Source organism: Terrapene carolina, unplaced genomic scaffold (assembly GCF_002925995.2).
Source record: "Terrapene carolina triunguis isolate 2854851 unplaced genomic scaffold, T_m_triunguis-2.0 Scaffold69, whole genome shotgun sequence".
Taxonomy (NCBI): domain Eukaryota; kingdom Metazoa; phylum Chordata; order Testudines; family Emydidae; genus Terrapene; species Terrapene triunguis.
Window position 1 is genome coordinate 24,822,272 of NW_020664420.1, and position 16,232 is coordinate 24,838,503.

Genomic DNA, 16,232 nt, shown 5'->3' on the forward strand with positions numbered 1-16,232 from the left:
CGCTGGATAGATTCAATCCGCTCTATTTTAGAATCGTCTGTCTGGTCCGAAGCTTTACAGAAAAGTTTTAAACTGACCTTAGTCCACACTGTCAATTCGTAAGGCTTGAATAAACTGTCGAATAACTCTGTCCGCGTGTGTATTTTACGGTAGTGTTGTAGTGGAACACAAATATACCCCGCCAGAATCTAATCTATAGCGAAGAATAAAACGTTGTGTCTGCGGAGACTTTTCTCTACTGTCTGAATAACATAGAATGTCAATATAAACTTTAGTCTCGTAAATTTACGCCGAAAGACTAGATTAGATCCGGTGATCGGTCTAGCATTTTAAAAGGCAAGTCTCATTCATTAAAAATATAACAAGGATGCAAAGCAGTGTCTGCACAATTCAAGTTCATGCTCAAAGTCCAGTTGTGAACTAAATTACCGCATCCCTTTACTAAAATCAAAATGACTGGCTGCCCTTACATTCGTGGAGATATATATTTTTAAATAAAACAGTGATTTTGTCTTCCGAGACAGTGCTGTAATTATTTAGTTCAGTGGATGAATCTTCTGCAGTTTTACCGCTATCAAAATACATACCTGTGCCTTTGTATGTATAAATAGAGAAATATTCTTTATGGAATGTAAAGGGTTAATCGCTGCTTCTTTTAAATGCACATAATCTCAACGGAGTCCCTGACCGTGGTGAAAGCTATTGATTGCTTGTATTGCCATACACTTGTCAGAAGACGACCCCTCTCCCCCCCCTCCAAAAAAAAGGTAAATAAATAAGGAAAGAAAAGTACAAGGAACAAATAGAAATAACAGATTTTCGGAAGTGTCTAAAATACGTACAAATCCCGTTTTATGTCTTCCCAATCACGTGTCTATTGATATCATAAAAGAGATCCTGCGGCAGTCTTTTTCCTCTAAATACCTTACTCATTGAAACTGGCAGTTCCACTCATTATTCCACTCCCTTAAACCCGATTCTGATGCTGGCTAAATATAGAGCTTTGCCTTCACAGGAACGCGAATCGAATACACAGTAAGCAAATCAGGGGGGGGGGGGGGGAGCAGAGGGAAGCTTGATCAAAGCCTCAAATCCCTCCTTTCCTTCCCAATCCTGGTTTGTTGGGCGGAGACAGGTTTCTCGCTTACCGCACGTTTACAAAGATCAAGCTTAAAATTCAATCACCTCCGCCAGAAGTATTTAACAAAAAAAAAAAAAGGGGGGGGGGGAATAGAATTAAAACCAGATTGGGTTATTTTCAAACAAACAATGGTGTTCCGCTGGAAAACAGAGGCAGTCTTTCAGAAATGGACTCCTGATTGTAATCCTCCTCGTGTTTAGGCAAATGGAGAAGAATACAGACCATCTCTGGGAAAAGAACACATGGGCCCGGCACAGAAAAGACCCCTCTATATTAAAGTCACTTGTAAACCCCCTCGATGTTTATAATTAAGATCGGGCACATTTTTAAAGTTACACATGTTTTTGTATGTGTGGTCCACCAAGGTCTTCCATTCATTTGCTCCCGGAGGAGGTTCATTAGTATGCCACGTTCAATAAGGAATTATTTTTGACCCGACGTAGAAATTCACAAAAGGTCAAAAAATGTGCCTGTGGTTGTGACATTAGAGGGATAATGCCTCTTTTGAACACAAGAGGTCGCTGCTGCGATCGTGTATTAAAAATATTGTCTAAACGGCTAATCACTGCTAGATTTAATCTGCAACTGCCACATTTTTAAAGTGTGTGAGTGGGTTTTCTTGGTTCGTTTGGTTGGTTGGTTTGTTCATGGGTAATGGTAGAAACGGTATAAGGATGGAGAAAGAGAGGGGTCTAAAAAGGAAAATAAATCAGTGATAAGACAAAATGTGAGCGTAAAGGTTATCAAATGATCGTGTTAGTATTTTTATTGCGATATTTCCATGCTACACTTTTTTATTTTACAGTGACTGTGCAATGGCCTGATATCTCCCCAAGAGTGTCCCAGACAAAACTCTCACAAATATTCCGCAGTGAGGATGACTCTCCCCACCCTGAACTGACTATAGGTTTGACGTATATATTTAATATTCAGTTATGGAATGTCTCCTACCAGATCTCATAGTGGATGATATTTGCTTGCAATATGTGTATGAGTTGTGCACAATATAAGTGTTTAAGTGTATTCATGTGAAATTGCCCATTATTAAAAGTTTGCCCCATCCACATGCCAGCTTGTTTGTTTGGAATTGCTATCATCAGCAATAATTCTTGGTCATTGCTTATTGGGTTACAGAGAGAAAACACCGCAATGTGGGGCGGGGGTGATGAAATAAGTAAATAAATAAATAAAACCTTGCCGGTTTCAAGAAGAATTAAATGGTCACCTAGTTACAACTTCAACTGTTCATTTAAATGTTAAATATGTAAGGTGTGTGTATTTACAACATCTTTGCCTTCTGACATCTTGAACTCCTATCAAGACGGTCATCTTAGTATCTTTACAGGAACCTTCGATTCCCCTTTTATTAAATTTATATACACCCTCCACATTGCAAATGAAAACATCTTTCAGACTGAGCTAGGATTCCTACGAGATCGTTTGCTTAGCAGTAGCATAATAATCATCAAATTTAAATTTAATAACTTTTTGGCCATGCCATCGCAACACAATTTCCATGTGTGTATAAATAGTCTAGTTGGACTGTTTTTTCTTTTATCCAAACTCTTGCCGTGTCAGTTTCCTTTAAAAGAAAGGGACGCTGGAAAAAAAAAACACATTTTGCTGATAAACATTGTTTAGAAGCCTCCAGCTGGAAGGCGCTTAGATAATAAGGTGATGACGGCGGTATAAGAACCCATATAGAACAAGACAGAAGCGGGTTCCAAACAAACCCTAAAAGAATTATGTAAGGTATTGTTTCATTTTGCATAGTGGAGTTATAACGGTATGAGGAGGATCCAGCTTCACATATTTAACAACTAAGAGAGGTTCAGGTCATAGTATGATCAAAGCCTGAATTTTGCAAAGATATAAAGAAATGAGTGCCTTAAACTTTAAAAATATGCATGTGTGTTACTAGATTTGAAAGCTTTAAATAATTGAGAGTCAAATTATTAAGCCAGCAGCCCTTTAAGGGGTCACTGACATTGGTTGTGGAAGGTTTCATGGCCCTAAAGTTACAAGGACTTTAGTTTTAGGAGTGCCTGTGTACCGATGTGCATAACTGAAAAATCACAAACAATATTATTGGGGACCAGCTACACAATATTTCTTATATTTTAGTTCCCTTGAGTAACTTAATGAAAGTCTCCACATTTCTCAAAGAAGAGGTACATTTAAAGACTTATATTACCTCCAGCATTTGCACTGCTGTAAATCCAGACAAAACATAGTAAAAAGAGGGTAGAATTACGTGTGTGTGTGTGGGGGGGGGGATAAATTATTGTCGAACCGATGAAAGTGGGTAGACCTAAACTTCGGCTTAAACTAAAGAAGACGTAGAAAGGGTTTGAAAAGGGGGAAAACATAGAAAGGAGAGATTTTGAGGGGCAATTTAAGGTAAATATTTGTATCATCTTTTTCGATCTCGTGTTTAGCAGAAATCCATAAAGCACTATTCACAGTTTCAAGGGAAAAAAGGAGAATGGGAAAGACAAACAATTAAACCTTGTATCTGTGACTTAATACAGCGAGTATTTATTTTTATCCCATGACAAAAGTAGGTGAGCCTCTCATCTAACTGGGGCAAATTCTGCTGCCTGGCAAAGACAGATACCAAGGAAGGAAATAGCTGGAGCCACCCCCCAAAATATGGAATTTTAAATAGCGAAATGTAAATAGCCAGAATCTCTCCTCCCCCCCCCAAAAAAAAAGTTCAGTGGGGAGGGGGATCTGACAAGAGCAGCAAGAAATGGAACAGAGACAATACTGTAAAGTGAAGGGTGCCAGGGGCGCTCGGAAGGAGACCCGAAGACGAGTGGCAAGAATAAAGTCTAAAGGGGAACACAAATGAGGAGTGGGAAAGTTACCCCCGAGCCGCTGCAGCAGCGTTGCAAGGCTACAGCGACTGAAATATGATAATCAGAACAGCTGCTCTGCGCTCCCTTCCACCAATCGGCGCGGGACAGGCTTGACGTCCCCGCGCGTTACGTCAGGCCAATGGAGATCTAGCCGAGTTGGAGCAGAGAAGTTTGAGTAAGAGATAAGGAAGAGACTAGTGCCCGATCAGCGCTGAGTCCGGCTCCGCAGCGCCTCTTCCAGTCCCAGCACACGGGCAAAACTGGACTGCCCGGCAGCGCGAGAGAGGGCAGTGCCGCCCGGCCAGCAGCGCCCCTGCAGCCCGGCTGCTGCCCATAGCGCACGCTCTGCTTTTCTTTTTAGCAACCGCTTTAAAACCTACTTTGGGGTCTTAAAACGAAAGCGCACACCACCATTCCACTGTGGACAATACCCCCTCTTACAGATATGGGAGACATGGGAGACCCACCAAAAAGTAAGGAGGATTTTTTTTTTTTACCGTTGTTGGAATCAATGTGCTGTCTGTTGTAACCGTGTCAGGCAGGGAGCTGCTATGAGCTGCTCATCTGAACTTCACAGGAATGGGAGAGAAGGTGCCTTTGTTGCCATGCCTGCATGCTTGCTGTGTTTTAACCTCTTATCCTTCTATTTCCATAGCCTTGGGTCCTGGGTGCCTTTAAAGTTTGGGGCGCAGGCAGGATTTTAATGGTACCTCTGCCCTGGAGATGTAGCTATCTTCGCGTTGGACTCCAGTGGGTCTGCCTGAATAGACAGCACCTAGCCCATTTAGGCGAATTAGCATTAGGCGTGCGAAGGAGAGCAAGTGACAACTGTAATGCTGTCTAAGCTTGCTCACAATATCGAGCCCTGTGTTATACGGAGAGGGGTTTAAACATCCACGCGTTCAGTTCCCAACGCTTCCAGCCAAACCCTTTTTAATATATATATAAAACGATTTCCCCTGGAGCGAAGAAAAATGCAAAACGAGGGAGTTTGGGTTGTGTGCGAGGCTTGCAAAATTAGAAGCTTCACACCGAAAGCTGTTCACATCTGCATTTTAACATACGTTCCCCGCCTCCTTTCTAAATGAGGCAAGGTTTTGATGGCACACTTCAATTACCATCCAAAAGTGCAATGCTCTTTTTAAAAAAATCTAAACCTCACAGAGTATGCCCTATAAGGGATCGACACTAAAAGTGTGTTTATCTCTGTAGGAGAGTAAACGGTTAGTCAATCATGTATTTATTTTCATTTCAGAAAAACGTCTGATTTCCCTATGTGTTGGTTGCGGCAATCAAATTCACGATCAGTATATTCTGAGGGTTTCTCCGGATTTGGAATGGCATGCGGCGTGTTTGAAGTGTGCAGAGTGTAATCAGTATTTGGACGAGACCTGTACGTGCTTTGTTAGGGATGGCAAAACCTACTGTAAAAGAGATTATATCAGGTACGCCATTTACGCTGTTTATTTGGTTAGATTTTACTGTATATAGAGACAGACAGAGGGAGAGTGCTTTTTTGTTTTGTTTTGTTTTTTGGTAAAAAAAAAAGTTAGTTCTCCAAAGGTACAAGGGGAAAAGTTCTAGTCAAGTTTATTCCATAAATTAAAATGAAAAATATAAAACACTCAAAGTCAGGAATAGCTAGAGTTTGTAAGGACTTCTCCTGGTAAAGCACAATTTCCTGCAATGTGTGCTGTGGTCCTAACAAAGCAGGATAGCATCTAAATATATATTTAAATAGTATAGCTATTCAGGCACAGAGCTGATCGCTTTTAAACACATACCTGCATCTCTGTGTGTTTGTTGTATGAGTTACAGGAAGGCAAAATCATATACAGAATGAAGACACTTCAAACATGTATGCAGTAAAAAAAAATGAACGGACAAATAAACCAATTTACAGCAGGGCCTATTTAAAAAAAATAAGGTGAAGTTTACAATTCAGTTCTGAAGGAAGATCCTTTTATTGTAAGGTTAAAAGATAGACTACAATGTTTCTTTGCTAAAATAACTGGCAAGTAATCTTTTTAAATATTAACCCGTTGGTGATATCTGACTACCTTTTCTTTCTTATCTTATCTGTGCTGATGAATTAGACAGAGCAGATCAAATTGCCCATCATCTGTTCGCGAACAATTGGGTATATTTAGATAATGGAACTGCTTCCTTCCTCACATTAAAATCTGGTAACTGATAAAATGTGAGAGTTGCCAATCCTAACACTATAGCGAAACCAAAGCAGAACTTTGGGGGTATTTATTATTTGCGCTCTTGGGTCATGTTTATCTATTGCTAGCCTTTGGTGTCATCTGCTAGGTTTGTGTATAGCAGAACTTTGTATATTACCTATGCTGTATGGCCAAAACATTGTTACAGGAAGTTTCAGGAATAAATATCACCCATTTAAGATACCTTTGTAGATTCGTTTTAATTCCGAATTAGAATAAACCACTTGAGTTCCTCCAATGCACATATCAGAAATAGTTGGTTCCGTAAAGCCACGTTGTGAAATTATCCTCAAAGTTTTGCAATGTTGAGAACAATCCACTCCGTTCTTAGCTTTACTTTTAAACGTATCTGGGAGCAGTGTTTTTATCTTATTTTATTTTATTTATTTTTTAACATTCTTCTTTGACTCTTTCCCAGTTTCAAACGAGAGAAAATGTTTGGGAGTGTGATCTGGTCTTTTCGTTCCTGTTTGAATTTCATTGAGTAGGGGAAATGAGCAAATAATTGCAACTTTGAAAAGTTTCTGCAAAAGAAATTTCATTTGTTCAAATTATTTAAAATAAAAAGTGTACAATTTGTGCTAGGCGACCTTGAATTAGACTCTGAGCAAATATAAAATTGTCAAGCATATGCGCAAAAAATAACTCCTGTACCTATTAAGCTATAATATTTGGAGATCGAGCAGTTCTTTCGTTATTTTTCATGACATCTTATAATTCAGAAGTTTTAGATCTGAGTAGAAATTGAATACATTGTGTGTGACACACACTCTGCTATACATGCACACACAAATAAGGTGTAAATATGTGTGTGTGTCTCTAGGCATACACACAACACAGAGATTGTGTGCATTATAGAGGGTATTTGGAAGAGTTTATGTATATATACATATTGTAAACTATTTAGGAGTGTGTGAATACGTATATACGTATGTGTGCATATATTTTTAGAATTATACTAACTTGCCTTGTTAATCAAAGAGGTTAGCTAAATAATATTCAGTTTAAGCCGATACACCGAGGAGCTGTGAAATATGACTCAGAACTACAGCTAATAGAAAGATATCTCTGTCTATGTAGATAGATATTGCTACCTGGAATGTCCCCCCTCTTTCCGTATCGAAGAGGACTCAAGCTACAACACAGTAGCTATTAAAGATGTATAAAACAAAGAGGCGAATTATTTGCTCTGTAAGGCAGTTTTCCTTTCGTTTGTGTTTGAAGGCTTAGCGTTCAGCTTAAGGTGGTACTGGTGGGGAGAGTGGAAAGATTGAATTAGGAGAAAGGCTGGAACGCCGCAGCATTTAAAACGCACTTTAATAGAAAAGTTACGCGACAGAAAGAAGGCGGAAGGTAGAAAGAATCTTGAGACCTGTAGTGCCTAGAAAAGTTCCTCCTTCGGTGTCCTGAGAAGGGAAAAGTAAAACTCTAGCTACTGGAAACTCTAGTGTGCAGGAGGCGGCAAAACTCCTGAAGGTTTCATTCAAAAAAAAAGGGGAGGCTAATAGGTTTGTGTTTGTGCAATGAGTGTCACTCTCTGTCATCGGAGCCAGCCTTTATTTTACATATTATACACAAGCGGGTTGCTACAGCTCTGGAGCAGCGTGGGGGCAGCCAACGTGCCCTGAGCCCAGTGTGAGAGCGCCCGGTGCCCCCCCCCCCCCCCCCCCCTTGCTTGGCGGCTCCGGGCGTGGGGGAGGGAGGGGGGTTTGGGAAATCCCCCCTGGGGGTTTTGGTTTTGGGGGGGCTTGGGGGGGGGGGGGGGGTCGTCTGAGCTCTGCTGCCTTTTACAGCGGCGAGATCTGGGCATTGGCGGTAACTGAATCCGTTTTATTCCTTTCCCCTTCTAGCTTCTGTGCTGTAAAGGCTTGTTTAACTAGCGGGCGGCGTGTGGCGAGTGGAGCAGGGCCGGGGGGCTGCACACGACTGGGGGTGAAACCTCTTTTCTCCTTCTTGTCTCTGGGCCGGGCCCTGCTCAGGTTATACGGCATCAAGTGCGCCAAGTGCAGCATCGGCTTCAGCAAGAACGACTTCGTGATGCGAGCCCGCTCCAAGGTGTATCACATCGAGTGTTTCCGCTGCGTGGCCTGCAGCCGCCAGCTCATCCCAGGGGACGAGTTCGCGCTGCGGGAGGACGGCCTCTTCTGCCGAGCCGACCACGACGTGGTGGAGAGGGCCAGCCTGGGAGCAGGGGACCCGCTCAGCCCCCTTCATCCCGCCAGACCGCTGCAGATGGCAGGTACTCCTCCAGTCCACAGAGAGAGAAAGAGAGAGAGAGAGCTGCTGCGACTGCAGGCCACAGCCACTCTGTGCATCTATCGGCTCTGCAGCGAAAGCGACCAGGGCTTTGTTCCAGCCCTTCCTTCATTCCTCTGCCTCTGTGTGTGTGTACCCTACAGCCCTGTAGACATATATGTGTATGCATGCGTCTGGCGTGTTCTATAGAACACGTGTGTGCTGTGTAGAGCCAGGCACAGCTGTAGATTTCTCTCCATATGGATGAGCCTTCCTATAGAAATATAAATGCTAGAACCACACACATAATATCATTATCCATATATGCACATATAGGTGACAATATAACGGCACATATGACAATAGAACAGGTATACACACACCTGTCTATATCTATGTACACACATGTATATATCCGAAGGCATATCGTTTTATATCTATCTCTAAAACATTATATGTGTGTATGTATTTATATAAACACACTAATACATTATAGGTGTATATAGATTTATATAAACCCGATATATATATAGATAGATATAGATTTATATAAACCCGATATATATATACCTGTATATATATCGGGTTTATATAAATACTTGTATACACACACATATAAGCCAGTATTAAAATTTTTGAAATCTAGTGGTTCACTGGAAGTACATACCTAAGGTGTTGTATGTGCATTTGTCTAATGAGAGCCCTGGGAGAACTAGTGGACCCTTTGGGGCATAAATTTCCTCTTTTGAAAGTGGTTGGTTAGATAGATAGATAGATAGATAATCGAATGTGTATATAACACTTCAGTATTAAATCACAAATACCTTTCCATCCCCCGCCCCTCCCCTCCCCAAAATCACATTTGGAACAGGTTGTTTTAAAACATTGGTAGAAAAGGGGTCCGAAAAGGGATAGACTTAATAACTACAGGCGAGCACTTAGGCTGTAATTTAAAACTGTCAACAAGCTAATCTTCACTAATTGCCTTTTAAAGTGATTCTGCCTTCTTGAAACGTTTTATGTGATTTGATGAGAATTTCATCTTAAACTCCGCGTTGCAACTTTAGACTCGACCAACATACAGGTTTACTTACACTTTTAGTTTTCGACCTGTGCATTAGATATTTATAGAAACTTAGCTTTAGGAAGGGGAACATCTTTCACAGACAAATAAACACCACAAGATTGGAATGGAGAACTGCTGTTCAGGTAACTAACGCTAAGGGATATTTACAAACCCAGCCATGTTTCTACGGGCACAGATGCCTCTTCTGAACAGTTTTCAAGTGACCTATGTATATATAGCAGAGAAACAGATAGCTAATCATTCCAGAATTTCGGACAGATTATGCATATTCCTTCAAGCATATTTGTGCATGTCTTATAAGGAATATTGTGTCTCCAGTTACAAAATTACCAGTATTGGGGGATCTTGTTCGGTCTTCATCGAATGTCTTTGCTGTTTTGCTGTGCCCACGGAGAAATAGAAACCCGGTGTTACAGGACAAAATTGAACACTGCTTGGCCAAGCTTTTAGTAATGTTTACCCTTTATTTTTGGCCAAGTGACATTTAGGGTATTCTAGTCAATTTAATTTCTGAAGAAAAAAAAAGATTCTATGCACTATCAGAAAAACGATGTATTTCTAACTTTCGATATGACAATGTCCATTTGGTTGCATTTCCCGACGGTTTCGATGAAAATAACCAATCGCCATGCTTTCCCTTCCCCTTTTATGATTTTGCAATACCTTAGATTTTTAAGTGACATAACTTCACCTTGAACCTCCACTTTCCCAAACAGCCCCTTCTCTTGGGCTCTCGGAATGTGCCTTTCACATACAAGGTTTTCTACAATGGATACGTTTCCTTTGTTTTGGAGCAGTAGTGTAAAACTGTTGGTAGCCTGTGCATGTAACTGTGCTCAAGGTCTCAGGCCGTGTTGTGATAGAGTCTACATACAACAGGCAGGCACACAAATTATGCAAAGTGCTCCCGTTTAAAACTTTTAAGCTAACTATCTACTTTTGTGGTGTCTCCATAAATAAATACGTCCTCCCTCCCACCCCTTGCCTATTATGAAGTAGAATATTCCTGGTCTGTCAAAGATAATACAGGATTGATCTTCAGTTTGTTTGTTTGTTGTCCCCCTACACCCATTATTTGTCTGTACAGTAAAAAATGCCAATTGTGGTGTGATTCCATCCGCTGGTAGGGGAGAGATAAGGACAAGAACTCAGCTGAATGCCTTAATGGCCTTTTCAGTAAGGATCTACCCCACAAAACTCTGACTCTCTATAGATTCTCTGCCTCTTATTTATGGGGATCGTGTTCGTTCCTCCCCCCTTCCCTTGCAGCAGAACCTATCTCTGCCAGACAGCCCGCTCTTCGACCCCACGTCCACAAGCAGCCCGAGAAGACCACCCGAGTCCGGACTGTGCTTAATGAGAAACAGCTTCACACCTTGAGGACCTGCTACGCCGCCAACCCCAGACCCGACGCGCTTATGAAGGAGCAACTGGTGGAAATGACTGGCCTCAGCCCGAGGGTCATCAGGGTCTGGTTTCAAAACAAGCGATGCAAGGACAAAAAAAGGAGCATCATGATGAAGCAGCTTCAGCAACAGCAGCCCAATGACAAAACTGTAAGTGGCTGCAGCCTGTGATCCTAATGGAACGTTCCTTCCTGAAGTGGAAATGATCCTTTGATCTTGAAATTGTACCGAGGCCACCTCTGACCAGCCTTCTCTGGGGTTTGGTTTTGTCTGGGCAGATAAATGCCGCTGATTATGTGAGAGCTCCATTTTTAAAAAGTACAGATGTGCTATAAGTTGGTTTGCCTGCAGATTACTGTAAATATTACTCACGTATTCTGTTGTCAATGCAATTAAAATAGACCATAGCGAGAGGATTACACCGCCTGCTGAAGCGGACACGCCTTTTGGTGGGGCTAAGGATTCAGTGTGCATTATAGTAAATGTGAATTGACACCCGAAGAGTTTAGGGGATGTAATTAAGCCGAGCATTGTGTAATATTTATTTTGCAAATGCAATGGACTCCTTAACGGAAAAAGACGCATTTCCCCTCTTCAATGGGGGAGTCAAAAACACAAATCTGATGCATTTTCTTAGCACTTTCTATATTATAACGTGCATATTGGTATAGGTGAGCAACTGCACCCAATGTAGGAAAAGACAAATGCAAAGGAAAGATTTTGATTTGTCATCCTAGTCAGAGTATTTTCAACATTATATATAGTTATTTACGTGTGCATATGCACACCTGATGCAAACAAGCTGTCTCGCGTTTAAATTGCAGGATTTAGCAAAACAAGTTGCCTTGCTCCATTTTGCAACCTTTCCCCCCCTCTCCCCGTTTGAGCCTTTCAAGAAGCGACAAGGTGGGTGAGGTAATATCTTTTATTGGACCAACTTCTGTTGGTGAAAGACACAAGCAGCTACTTATTCCCTCTATATTCAGTATATTGACTGACCTGAAAAAGACTATGAATTCATAAGGCTGCCTAGTTAAGTGGGATTTGAGGAGATTCATTTTACCGTGTTAGAATGCAATAAAACACAATGTTATCAGCACACTGTTCCTCAAGGCTCCGAGTCGTTTTGTACATAACAGCCGTAGCATTTAGAATACACAAAGGTTTTCTAAAGCTACTCAGGCACCCGAGGTTGGTAGCGTAGAGGTTATACACCCAGTTAAGGTCACACAGAAAGCCAGCATGGATGCAAAATATAAACCCAGGGTTGTTAACCGTTTCTTGTTCCTTGCCATGCTTGTATCGCCAGGCAGTGGTATTTGGTGTAAGTAGTTAATAACCTTTTAGGCAACCGGGCATGAAGAAATACAAGGATTAAGGAGAAAGAAAGTAAGCTTCCAGTGTGATAAATGCAGAAATAGGCTGACCTATAGTAGACTAGGGTAGGACATTCACAGCAGATTAACTATGTAAATAAAGGCGACTGTATAGATAAGATAGAATAGCAGTTTATTGACTCAGCGCTTATATACAATAAAGTTAACAAAGCTCATTAACATCTTTTGGTCGGTTGTTTACAGAATATTCAAGGAATGACAGGAACTCCTATGGTGGCTGCTAGTCCTGAGAGACATGATGGGGGTTTACAGGCTAACCCAGTGGAAGTGCAGAGTTACCAGCCTCCTTGGAAAGTACTGAGTGACTTCGCATTGCAGAGTGACATAGATCAACCTGCTTTTCAGCAGCTAGTAAGTGTTAGTTCCCAGACTGAATATGCTAATGTATACACGGGGCAGAATATTGGGTATTCTCTAAACTTGGTGTATATGTGCTGCGAGATATGAACCCGAGACTATAAATGCATTCCTGATATTTGCATTATTGCAATATGTGAGTATGTAGAATAAAATGGATTTTATATGGCTCCATCCAAAGCCCACTTGAAGTCAGTAAAAAGGCTCCTATTGATTTTAATGGGCTTTGGATCAGGCCCATAAACAAGGTCTGAAAGAGTAATTAAGATAATTATAGTCATAAAATTTTAAAGCAAATCTATGGAGGAGACTAGCATTAAAAACTATAAGCAATTCATCATTTTACTCTTTGTAAACTTACAACAGCAATTACTAACATTGGGTCCACATTTTTCATTTTGCCTATGTAGTACAGAATTGAGTTCAACTATATGAATATAATGTCAGCCAGACCCATGAGATTCTTAAAACAGGGAGGGTGGGAAAGTGTAAATCTTTCTTTAAGTATGTACCACTAGGCAGATATTTATATCTACCCCATCTGAAATTATATCTTATATTTTATAAAGGGAATTGTTATTACATAGTCACATGCAAAAGCCAAACAATATTAATGGACTGGCTTAACCAACAAGAAAACAGAAATTTAAGAATAAATTCTGTTCTTAACTCACTTCCTTATGCCTACGTCATTTGGCAGCTCATATGGGACCATATCATCTGCAATACTTAGGCTCAACAAGGTGAATTAAGGACAGAAGTTCAACCTTAACTCAATTTCCTGGCCTAAGTGTGTTTAAACCAGATCTTTAAAATAATAAGGTACGTTGTGTATGGTTTTTCAGTGATTCACAGTGATAACAAATAATAATGAAATATTACCATAGAGGTTTTTGATTGGTCAAGCAATTTTTCAAAATGATCCCTTGGAAAATAAAAATAAAGGTTTGCGGCACCAATGTATATTTCTAGACCTTTCCCTTTAGTGACCCACTAATTTTTATGATGTTTTTCCTCTTATTCTGATGCTGAAGAATGAATTTGTTCCATTTGGAATGCTATGTCCATTTGGAATGCCCTGTAATTTAGCAGCCTGTTCTGTGGATGCTATGATACAGATCATCTTGGTTCTAGAGCATCTTCTAGTCCCCCTGCTTAAACCAAGCCGTCCGGTAGGCAGGGGGGAAAAGAAACAACAACAAAACAAAACAAAACACTGACCAGCTTTGTCTGCTTTACTTATTATGGGTTAATGGAACAGAAGATCTTTAAGCCCTGGGATAGACTGGCCTTTGGTGGGTACTAGGTCTAGCAACAGAATTCAATATTTTGGGATGTAACCAGGAGGCAAAATTTGCCCTATATTTTTTATGACAGCTTGACCAAAAATAGAGCATATAGATTGAAAAATAGATGCCCCAGGAGCATTTTGTAGCATGGACACAGTGTAGTGGCTGTTCAAGTGGCTGGTGCAAATTTCTGCTATGTAGGCAGGGCCTTAATCACAGAATCTTCTAACCAAGAAGGAGCAAACTGAATTGTGGATGTATTAGAAATGCTAAACTCTCCATATTATGGACACTGTTAGACTAAGATCTGATCTTCAACTCACAGTGGTTTTGGTTACCCTTTTTACCCAATTCACTCTCATTTAATATGGACCCATGGAGTCCCCATCACCCTTGGGGAAGAAGATGGCTTGTTGAAAAGAAAACACATTATGCTCATAGAGCCTTGTGCCAGTTTTTATTGTATTATGCACCACAAAGAGGAGTGGGAAGTAGCCTTGCAGTTTCATGTCAGAAAACACAAGGTTATTAAATAATTGACTGCAACATACTGTTGGGAATTCCCAAACAATTAGAATACAAAGATCTCTGAAAAACCTGAGAAAACAGGTCTAATTAATAACAGTTTTTTGTCATCGTTCCCCCCCCCCACCCATTTTGGTTTTAGAAATCTATTTTGTTCAGTGAATTGATTTAGGGACTGATTCAAAAGTCATTAAAGTCAATGGAAAAACTCCCATTGATTTCATTGGGATTTGGATGATGCCCTTTGTAGTGCATGTTGCTTATGTATTTGCATTTCTTTTTCTTCTCCTCCTGCCTTTAATTGATAACTATAACTACATTTGTAACCTCCCCTCCCCTCCCCTTATTTTCTTTTGGGCAGGTTAATTTTTCAGAAGGAGGACCAGGTTCCAATTCCACCGGAAGTGAAGTAGCATCAATGTCCTCTCAGCTCCCAGATACACCTAACAGCATGGTAGCCAGTCCTATTGAGGCATGAGGAACAATTCATTCAGATTTTTTTATTATTATTTCCCCCTGTTGAAGAGAGCGGGAAAGTTATCACGTTGGGACTCTGAAACTTAAAAGTATTTAATAAACCTGTAATGAACCTAGCAAAGAACGCTCCAGAAATGCACGGAGTCTTGTTATAAATGACAAGGTGAAATGGTAGCAACACTGTGAAGACAATCATGGGATCTTACTAGAATAATAATAATTTAAAAGAGTAAATAAATACATGATATCCAGTGATCACAGGAGCATCGAAAAGACGTTTTTAAAACGTAGAGGATTTGTATTCATGGATCTCAGAAAAAAAGAAGCATCTTTTCATTTGACTGAACATAGAAAGAAACCGAGATAGAGAGACTGTCTGTACTCCATCCTAATCCGAATGGTGCTGTTTCTTATTGGTCATTGCCTTGCCAAAAAGGAGCTCCAATAGGTTTCACAACATCAGGAAAAGACAATCTAGCCCCGCATGGTTGAAAGATTCATTGCAGGAAGCAGGAGCTGCATTGGTTTGCAATGTTTTTTTTTAGTTGACTCTTAAGGGGTTGTTTCCTGGGTCTCTTATAGCATGTACTGTAGCTGGGGTTTTGGATTTGGTTTTGCTGAGATCCATCCTCTATCGAGAAGTCTGAACCGACTTTAAAAATAGGTTTTTGAATTCCTATTTAAAAACCGACTTATAAAGCATTGCAACAAGGTATACCTCTACTTTGCCACAAAGCGTCTCGGGATTGTGTTTGAATCGTGTCCGTCCAAGAACTTTTCCCCCCAAAGATGTGTATAGTTATGGGTTAAAACGACTGTTTCTCTCTCTCTCTCTGGAAATAAAGAGGAAAAAAGAATTTTTTTTTGGTTTGCTCTTGCATTGCAAAAATTATAAAGTAATTTATTATTTATTATCGGAAGACTTGCCACTTTTCATGTCATTTGACTCTATTTTTTGTTTTTGTTTGCTGAAGTAAAAGAAAAAAGAAAAAAAAAGAAGAAAAAGGTTGTACCGTGGTCTTTGAATTATATGTCTAATTCTATGTGATTTTGTCTTTTTTCTTAAATATTATGTGAAATAAAAGCGCCATATGTAGAATTATTATATCTTCAGGACTATTTCACTAAATAAGCGTTTGGAATATAGAAAAATAAAACTGCTAAAAGTTCCCTCTTTTATATATTTACAAGTTCGCAGCTAAATACCTGAAATAAAATATTGCATGCAA

The 16,232-nt window shown here is 40.3% G+C and overlaps 1 protein-coding gene across 1 annotated transcript; it reads left to right on the forward strand.

The window, feature by feature from the left end:
* The first annotated feature begins 4,322 nt into the window (after nt 1-4,322).
* ISL1 (ISL LIM homeobox 1) lies at nt 4,323-15,327 on the forward strand. The gene is made up of 6 exons (XM_024210122.2): nt 4,323-4,475; nt 5,258-5,447; nt 8,210-8,469; nt 10,822-11,108; nt 12,539-12,706; nt 14,888-15,327. The coding sequence occupies exons 1-6, from the start codon at nt 4,448-4,450 to the stop codon at nt 15,002-15,004; spliced, it is 1,050 nt and encodes a 349-aa protein (XP_024065890.1). The 5' UTR covers nt 4,323-4,447; the 3' UTR covers nt 15,005-15,327.
* Nucleotides 15,328-16,232: the final 905 nt, after the last annotated feature.

Coding starts and splice junctions, on each gene's coding strand:
- ISL1 (XM_024210122.2), top strand. CDS start 4,448: ATGGGAGACATGGGAGACCCACCAAAAA. Junction 4,476..5,257: donor CATGGGAGACCCACCAAAAA/GTAAGGAGGATT, acceptor TTTTCATTTCAG/AAAAACGTCTGATTTCCCTA. Junction 8,470..10,821: donor CAGACCGCTGCAGATGGCAG/GTACTCCTCCAG, acceptor CTTCCCTTGCAG/CAGAACCTATCTCTGCCAGA.